The sequence below is a fragment of the Microcebus murinus genome, chromosome 1 (assembly GCF_040939455.1).
Source record: "Microcebus murinus isolate Inina chromosome 1, M.murinus_Inina_mat1.0, whole genome shotgun sequence".
Lineage (NCBI taxonomy): Eukaryota > Metazoa > Chordata > Mammalia > Primates > Cheirogaleidae > Microcebus > Microcebus murinus.
The window spans coordinates 111644012-111654072 of NC_134104.1; the positions used below are offsets into that span (position 1 = coordinate 111644012).

Here is a 10061-nt window from a genome sequence, read left to right on the forward strand (position 1 = left end):
TGGAATTCCATATTTCACTTTGGCACTGAATCTTTTTGTATCTTGAGGAATAGAATCATTTGATTTCTTGGGTAATACTAGCTTCCTTGTAAGATATCCTAAATTATATCCTAAATTGTGGACATTTGTGTAAGAATTCAAGTCTTTAGAGAGTATGCAATGAAAATACCAGAATGGAGTAAGAATTACTTTCTTTCCATGGCATTCTTTGTTTTGTTTTTTATTTATTTTTTAAATATTAAAATGGTACAATTGTTTTTGATACATGGCTTGAGGAAGGGCTATAAATGTGTCCATCACCGAATACTGTTCACTGTAACCCTTAGGTACATTTTTGCCGCCCCTCCACTCTCCTCCCCTGCTTGATTTCCTATGACTTACTTCCCTCTGTGCACTTGTGTGCACGTCAGTTAGTTCCAATTTATTACCCAGTACATGCGGTATTTTTCCATTCTTGAGCTACTTCGCCTAGAATACTAGTCTCCAGTTCCTTCTAAATTGCTCCAAAAGGCATTAACTCATCCTTTATTGTAGCTGAGTAGTACTCCATGATATACATACACCACATTTTGTTAATCCTCTCACGAAAGCTTGTTTGATATGCCTCATGAGGGATAACCCATAGCAGAATACTTAGAGATTATCCCATTGTGAGAATTTCTAACAAAGTAGTAAAGTCCCAGTTTGTTCAATGCTTTGAAAGGTGGTCTAAAATTAAAAGTATCAATGTCCTAATGTAAAATCTTAGGATTTTTCTCCTGGAATTTCAGAAAAATTGATATTGAAACATAGGAAAAAATGCCATAGCTAAAAATTATTAAAATTTATTGGTGATTATTTACTTCTAAAATTTTCCCATATTTAGGAATCAGAAAACTAATAAATATTAGAGGGATTATATGTTATATATAATATTAAATTATATTGAATATCACAATATAGAAATCTTATTCTTATATACTATGTATAAATAAAATTTATTAAGGAATTTGAAGATAGGCTTGTTTCTTCCACATCCAAAATATCTGAGCTACATATAAACTGATATGTAAAATAAAGAATGATATAAATTATCTTGATATAAATTATCAGCCACTCTGATACCTAACACAAAAGATATATTTCAAACAAATATTTTTGAAACATATTTTTATTGGGTCTATTTTAAGTCCATGCCTCCATTTTTCCCTGCTGGCTTTCTGAATTTGTACTTTGTAAAGAGATAATTAAGAATTTTGTTCAAGTTTCTAAATAAATTTAAGATGAGATCTTTTTAGATATTCAAATCACTCAATATTTTAATATATCCAAATTTTAATAAATACTTATATTTAAATAAAGCATACGAGCCAGGATAACTTCGCATGTGATTTTTATACCAGAGATTGATCAAAGAGAAGAATTAAGTTCATGAATTAGAATGAACAGGAACTATTTTTTAATATATGGCCCATATCTTAATTTTAGTAAGTAAAAGAAGTGAAAGTATTAGTAACCCTATAATCATTCTTTCATAAATATTAAAAACTGAAATAAAGGCAGAAATTTTAAATTCATTCAAAGAATTAAAAAATTTTTAGAATAGTTTATGATAGAAGTATAAGACAGACCCTAGTTAATTTATTTACCACTTAATTTTTACTAATATTTGCTGATAGGATTTTGTTCCTTATCTTTTACTTTTAAACACATACATATTTACCGTAACATACATCAAACACTGACAGTCCTGGACTTAGGATAGTTCGACTTATGATAGTTTTGACCTTATGATGGGTTTATCAGATTATTAAATGCATTTTCAATTTATGGTGAGTTTATTGGGATGTAATCCTATTGTTAGTCAGGGAGCATCTGTAAAGAATGCAAATCTAGTCAATGTAAGATTGCTCAAGTTTTAATATCCTGAAGCATAAAACTTTATAAATAAAAATGTGTTTCATAGAACAATGTAAGCATACAGAGAATCAGGCAAATATTAAAACAGATATTGTGGTTTCTGAAAATTCCTGTTTTGTCCACTATACATAATCATTTATAAATTGTTTGATTTCTAAAATGCATATAGTTTATATTTTCCAGTAAAGTATTTACCAAAAAGATATTTGTTTTAATGATATGTACTTTTTTTTTTTGGTAGGACTGGAAGGAAAAGTATATAAACCGTGATTATTCAAAGATTTTCACTGAAAATATAGTTGAGCAGGTTTGTATTAATACCAATTATGATGTATGGAACATTTTTGCATTGTTTGGCAGAAAGCAATATTTAATAATTCAATACTACTTGAATGGAAGATGTTGTGAAAACAGAAAAACTATCCTTTAGGTAAAATTTATATGACTTAATTACCAGTTATAGAGCCCTAAGGATCATGTAGTTGCAAAAATGTTACATGTTAAACATGGAGATTAACACTAATTTTAAGATCATGCCTTTTTTAAGAAGCATGCGCTTAAGTGCCATACCCTCCTAAAACCATTCAAAATAAGGAACCTTTGACAGATCTCTGATGTAGGCTTCTTTCAGTGAAATCTTTATCTTTGAAAGAAAATGGGTTGTTTCTGAAAGAAGAGTCTTTTCTGAAGTCTTTTAAAAAATGAATTTAGATTAACATTCAAAACTGTTGCTAATACCTTTTTTTCAGACACACCATTATTTTATGTACCATGAAAAAGAAAACAAATGTTACTAATTAAACTATGACAGTCTTCTCTAGTCATTTAGGATTTTTAATTTTATACATATAGAAAGAATTGTTTTATTTTTTTTTTTTTTTTTTTTTTTTTTTTTGAGACAGAGTCTCTCTTTGTTGCCCAGGCTAGAGTGAGTGCCATGGCGTCAGCCTAGCTCACAGCAACCTCAAACTCCTGGGCTCAAGTGATCCTTCTGCCTCAGCCTCCCGAGTAGCTGGGACTACAGGCATGCGCCACCATGCCCGGCTAATTTTTTATATATATATCAGTTGGCCAATTAATTTCTTTCTATTTATAGTAGAGACGGGGTCTCGCTCTTGCTCAGGCTGGTTTTGAACTCCTGACCTTGAGCAATCCGCCCGCCTCGGCCTCCCAAGAGCTAGGATTACAGGCGTGAGCCACAGCGCCCGGCCTGAAAGAATTGTTTTAGACTATTAACACACAGATGTTATTATGTCTTCTAATGGTGATGCCATGTTTTATAGCCTTGTCCAGATGTCTTTTGGTTCCCCGTATTTTCTGAAAAAGCCTGTGATGAATTGGTAGAAGAAATGGAGCATTATGGCCAGTGGTCGGGGGGAAAACATCATGTAAGTTGTAATTTTATACAAAGAACTAAAACGTGTGTGTGGGGGGGGATAGGGAGTTTCAAGAATTCAGAGGAGGTATGCCCTTTTTGTCATACATATTTGAGTTCTAGACCTAAATGAACTGGCTAGCCAAGTTTGTCAGGGGAACTCTGTTTGCAGTCTAATTCTGCCACAACCTAATTGTTTAACACATAAGAAGTCATTTAATCTTTTTGGACCCCTGTTTCTCATTTGCGCATGTAATTACACTGGATGATCCCTAAGGGTCATTGTCTCAGAGCTGGGGATTATTAGGTAATACTTGTCTTTACTGAGTGATATTACTCTATTCTAAGGCCACTTTCACTCCCTGAATTCTCACAGTTAACTGTAGTGAGAATACTAGGAGAAATATCTGATCGACTGTCAAAACATTTTCTGGTGTATAAACATAAGAAGGAGGGGTCTATTTAAGTGCCTTTGGTGTCATTGAGTTTTGCATTCACATTTGGTATTAAAGGTCTTGGGAGGAAGTATTATTAAGGGTTCAATTTGTTTCTTATTCTCTGAGAACCCACAGATGCCATCTCTTTAACAATATCAAGGAATTCTAGTGGGATACTTTGGAATATTACTGCCTCTGCTCAATTATTTACCCCAGGTAGTTAGCTGATCAGGGAGAGAAGTTCAAAGTATAAGGAAGAACTTGAAATCAATAGGTTGTAGAATAATGAAAAGCAATCATTGAAAGACTTTGGGTGTTACAAAATAGAAGTAAGGAACAGCAGGGAAAGTTTGTTTTCAGTCGTTTGGTAATCCAAAGAGTATGTGTAATCTGGGGTCATTAAGCAACTAAGACTGCCTGAAGGCTCTCTGAAAAATACTCATTTTTTAGGTGGGTTGTGTTGGGGCTTGGGAAACGAATTTTATTTACTTTATAATTAAACCTCACATATACATTTAATAAATAAGCAAGAAAGGAGTCTACTGACTTTGCAATACTTTGCTTCATCATTGATACATTTGCAAAGACATGTTATCAAAGTCATTTTTATAGTTTTACAATTACAGCAGATGGTGCACCATAATTGAACAACTGTTATTTTTATTGTCTGTTATAATCTGTGGTTGAAAAAAATACCATAATATAAATTGTGAATTGCACATGGACTACCCTTTATGATTTTTTAATTATAAAATTAAAACATTTGTTATGTTTCTAGGATAGCCGTATATCTGGTGGTTATGAAAATGTCCCAACTGATGATATCCACATGAAGCAAATTGGTCTGGAGAATGTATGGCTTCATTTTATCCGGGAGTTTATTGCACCAGTTACACTGAAGGTCTTTGCAGGCTATTATACAAAGGTAGTTATCCCCTCAGCCCTCCTGCCTACTCCCTGCTAATTTTAACACAATTGTGCTTTTTTATGTTTTTATTGATAAGCAAGTCCACTGGCTTCTTTTGCTGTTTCAGGGATTTGCACTACTAAATTTTGTAGTAAAATATTCACCTGAGAGACAGCGTTCGCTTCGCCCTCATCATGATGCTTCTACCTTTACCATCAACATTGCACTCAACAGCGTGGGAGAAGATTTTCAGGTAATTGTTAATTTTTTTGATTTTTCAAAAAAAATACATCATCATGAAAATGACATTTTACTTTAGTTTCTTTTTTATTTTTCGTTCAAATGTCATAGTTTGAATATTGCCTCTGATTAAAATTAAAAATAATAAGCTAATTTATTTGTTTTAACTTTTTTAGGGAGGTGGATGCAAATTTCTAAGGTACAATTGTTCTATTGAATCACCACGAAAAGGTTGGAGCTTCATGCATCCTGGGAGGCTCACACATTTGCATGAAGGACTTCCTGTTAAAAATGGAACAAGATACATTGCAGTGTCATTTATAGATCCCTAAGTTATTTACTTTTCATTGAATTGAATTTTCTTTTGAATGGATGACTGGCATGAACATGTCTTTGAAGTTGTGCTTGAGAAGATAAGAAGAATATTTAAATAACTTCAACAGAACGACTTCACTTTGGGCGAAACGTTTGAAAAACTTTCTATAAAAAATTGTTTGATATTTCTTAATGTCTGCTCTGAGCCTTAAAACACAGGTTGAAGAAGAAAAGAAAGAAAAAGTAAAAGAAAATATTTATTTCTATGCTTTCTTGTCTCTGAGAATAATGACAGTTTTATGAATTTATGTTTCAAGTTGATAAAATATTCAGGTACAAATATACAAGTGACAAATAACATTAATAATATTTCTTATTTAAGAAAGCCTGGGAAGAATTTTGTTTATCAACATGTAGAGGAAATGTAGACAAAATGGACATAAATGAAAATTACAAGTCTCAAAAGCTCGGAAATCTGATTCTAACTGAATTTGTATGCTGTTGTTCAAGTACTTTTTTGAGCACCTACTCGGGTGTCATTTACAGTAGTTACTAAGGGAACACAAAATATTATACAATGTTTTTCCTTAAGAAAATTAGTATGGAACACAACCAAGAAGCATATCCAGTTGAAAACATATTTGTTTAGACTGTTAGATTATTTTACATTTGTAATAGAAAAATATCTGTTTCTTCAGATGAATCTTCCAACATGGATTATATTAAGTAGATATTATTAGATTTAGGAAAGCCTTTCCATTTCTTAAAGTATACCTAGCATTGACTTATGATCAGCAAATATCCTTAAGTCAAAACAGGTTTTTTTGTTTGGTTTGGTTCCTTTTTTTAAAAAAAGTTATTGAAAATAGTGAAAAAAAGAAAACTTTCATTGAGATTAGTAGTGTATTTTATGATGATTTAAAAACACTTTTTAAGTACTTGAATTTTATATCAGGACTATAAAGTTGTTGAGCCTTGCTCTTCCTTCTGCCCTTTGTCTCTTTCCTTATTCTTTTTCTGGAGAGGGTTATTCATTTTATTCTCATCCTGGCACAATCTCCATTTTATCCTTCTTAGTATCTTTATTACCTTTCATCTTTGCTTTTAAAAAATTTCCCAACAAAAATATGTGTTGACTTGATTTTTTACCATTTCTCTGAGTAAGGTTTAAATATCCTTATTGTAGCTACTGTTTTTAATTTAAAGGTTAAACTTGAAAAAAGTTCTTAATCATGGTGCCAAAATTCATTTTCTAACACCATGTGTTAGAAAATTATGAAAAATAAAATAATTTAAAATAAGTGTTCTTGTTCTCTTTATTATTGGTGATTTGTCTTTACTAAATATGTCATGGAATAGTCTAAAAGAATGTCTGGATATAAAGGCTATGATTTTTTTCATTTTGTTTAGTCAATTTAATGATATAACTTTTCAAAACTATTAAACTATAAAATCATGAGTCTTAGTGTGTGACTAGGAAATTTGATCTAGCTAATTTTACAAGTGAGGAAATAGAGAGTAAATATTTATTCAATATATGTTTGTTTTGTCAGTGGTGGTTTTTGATTCTCTTCTATGGGGCAGGCACTGCTCCAGGCACTGAGGATATAGTGATGAAGAAGACATTATTATCACTAGGACTAAGTCCATTGATTTAGGAAATAAGGAAGTGGGTTCTACCTCTGTTCTCTTCTTTGGTGGCACTTAATATCCAAAGCACATTCCTACTATCCATCAACGAGTATAGTATTTTACTATACTTCATGGATGGTGTTCAAAACATGTAACAACTGGTATGGTGTGTACGCCAATCAATTGGAACAGATTCTACTTATCAAAGCAGATAAGAGTTCTACCAATGTAAGCCAGCTTATTGTCACTTGTGGTACAATTCAGAGGAAAGACATCTACCAGATACTAGCTCTTTTCAGTTTTGCTATATGTGAGTAGTCACCCATTGTAGCTATTTTAATCTTATGCCATGTTTCCAGAAATTGACCAAGGCAGTCAACTGAGGACATTTTTCTGGCTTCCCTCTTATCCCAGAAGCCATGAAATAATATAAAATGTACCTTTAAAAATAATGATTCATAATTAGGGAAAATGAGAAAAATTCCCATAAGTAGGAAAAAATGCCCATAAGTAGGAAAATTTGAAAAACATAAAACAAGTGGGATTGAATGGATGGAGAAAACTACAGCCTGAAATATACTCAGCAGAAGACTGTTCCAGGAACCACTTCTATTGTGTGATTCATTTGTTTTATATAATATTATAAAATCTTTCAACAGAGTAAGGTATAGAGATAGATAGATAGATAGATAGATAGATAGATAGATAGATAGATAAACATATGTATGCAGTTGGCCTTTTGAACAATGTGGGGATGTGGGGGCTAGGGAAACTGACCCCCTGCAGTTGAAAATCGATGTATAACTTTTGACTTCTCAAAAACTTAACTGTTAATACTGTTAGCCCCATGTTGACCAGAAGCCTTACTCATAACAAACAGTTAACACAAACTTTGTATATGTATTATATACTGTATTCTTACAGTATACAATATATATACTGTATTCTTACAGCATATAATACAAGTATATAAGTAAGCTAGAGAAAAGAAAGTGTTATTAAGAAAATCATTAAAGAAGACTAAATATATTTACTATTCATTAAGTGGATCATCATAAAGTTCTTCATCCTCATTGTCTTTACATTGAGTAGACGGAGGAGGAGGAGGAGAGATTGGTCTAACTGTCTCGGGTGGTAGAAGCAGATGAAAACCCCATGTATAAATGGACCTGTGCTGTTCAGCCTGTGTTGTTCAAGGGTCAGTTGTACATCTCTAACAATCAGTTATCTCTAAGAGAGAGGAACCTGAGAAAAAGTCATGCTATTTAGAGTATAATGCCATTTGTGTTTTTTTTTAAAAAAACTATGTGTGTATAAATTTGCAGAAAATTTTCTAGAAGTGAACATATTCTAGATATAGAGGTGTGGGATTATGGAGGAGTAAACTGGATTTATGCCTTTTACATTTTATACTTCTGTGTTCTTTAAATCTTTTACTATGAAAATATATTTGTGTATTATTTAATTTAACCACTTCAGTACGAACGTCGACTATGGTCGATAGCCACAGATGAACGCGCACAGCCCAGCATCGACTTTAGCGTTAATAACAAAACTTGACTTTTCTAATTTTTCATTTATCAAAATAAAATTGTGAACATTTAAAAATAATAAAAACATACATGTATATGTTTCCTATTCTGATTTACATTACAAGTAAAGCTTTCTGTAAAGTAAAACAAGCTTTCAGTGCTTTAAAGCTTTCCTCATCACACAAGAGCAAAATGGATTCGTCATCAATGCACAGCACAAACTATCGTGCCTTTGAATGCCGGCTGTGGGCAAAGTTTGCGGCCGGTGAGCACGGTACCAAAGTGGTTAAAGAAAAAAATAATAGAAAGAAAACAGGAATTACTACCATAATTAATTTAATTTGAACAAGTGGAAGTTTGTTGATGTCAGTAGTAACTGTGTATGTGTACACATTACTAAAAGGCTTTACCCGATCATTACAGTGGCATTTTTAAAAAAATTTTTAATGTGTGTAGGAATCAATATAAATAGTATTCCCTAATATAAATTTTTCACTAGCCGTCCAATCTATTAATATTCTCCATTTTGCTTCATTTTTTAAAACACTAGTAATTTACCTGTATTGATAACTTACTGAACAGGTCGAAGACCTCTCTATGGAATAAAAATATGAAAACAATAAACATATGAGTTGAGTGGTCCATCCTAGTTACAGAATGTCTTTAATATTCCCTCACCTCTATTTTCCTGTCATATGTGCATCTTATTTCCCTGCTTGCTAAGCCCTAAAGCCCATCCTATAGGACATTTTTGGAACTTGTGATTCATTTGGAATATGGAATTTTTTACTCAACATATTTCTTCAAGTTGTAGAAGAGTCCAATAGAATTTTTAGTTACAGTTCAGAGTCAGACTGTGTAAATAACTCTCTCTGAGTAGATGTTAACTGTTTTGGAAAATTAAAGTCTTTAAACTTCATGAAAGGAGCTTTGTCAAACAGCACTGTTTTATTGTGCTCTTTTTAGAATAGCAAACTACAGGTTTCTTTCAGAATAACTCTACTAAGAAAAAGCCATTGAGGAGAAAAATAGGGAAACTATATAAATTCTTTATTGAAAACAGTGAATTTTGGATTAAAATTGAAGAGAAGTACACTAAAAAATAATGAGAGTGGAAAATGACATGTAGACATGCTTTAAAAATTCAAAATAGTGTATATAGCTAAATGATTTGGATACAAGGAATTAGAAAAATTGGGAAGGTGAATATATATACTAGTCATTTTGTGAACTTTATGAATCTTATATCTAACAGCATTTTTAAAATTTTTGAAAATTATATTTTTGTTTCATTCTTAACATTAAAATAGATTAGAAAACATTTATTTGGAAAAGTGGTTTAATTTCTGACATGTCATTGAGGAGGTGGTAATGTTTAATTTATTTGATAAATTTAGTAACAACAATTAGTTTTGCATCCTATTCTATCTTCATTAAAAATGGTTGACTAAAAATATGAATATTTATTATACTTTTTTGAAAACTAGAACAAAATATCTGCCTGTGTCACCATACAAAGCACAAGTAATCAACTTTAAGAATAATCTTACCAGATGAAATGGAAAAGAGTATGAATGCCATAAATAAAGATAGTACAGTTCCTTTCAAATCATCTTCACCCTAAAGATAATATTAGATTACAAAGACAGAAAAAATGGAATTAAGGGATGGAGAAGGAAAAAAAATATTTTGTGTAGATTCATAATGATTAATGAATCACTCTG

The 10061-nt window shown here is 31.7% G+C and overlaps 1 protein-coding gene across 2 annotated transcripts in view; it reads left to right on the top strand.

Annotated features, from left to right (window-relative positions):
• PLOD2 (procollagen-lysine,2-oxoglutarate 5-dioxygenase 2) overlaps positions 1 to 6474 on the top strand; it is an 88873-nt gene extending 82399 nt beyond the window's left edge. For both annotated transcript variants that reach the window (XM_012762401.3, XM_012762400.3), the window contains 5 exons: positions 2141 to 2206; positions 3183 to 3287; positions 4490 to 4636; positions 4746 to 4871; positions 5035 to 6474. In XM_012762401.3, the coding sequence (XP_012617855.1) occupies positions 2141 to 2206; positions 3183 to 3287; positions 4490 to 4636; positions 4746 to 4871; positions 5035 to 5190 (600 nt within the window). In that variant the 3' untranslated portion in view covers positions 5191 to 6474. The remainder of the gene's footprint in view (positions 1 to 2140; positions 2207 to 3182; positions 3288 to 4489; positions 4637 to 4745; positions 4872 to 5034) is intronic.
• Positions 6475 to 10061: the final 3587 nt, after the last annotated feature.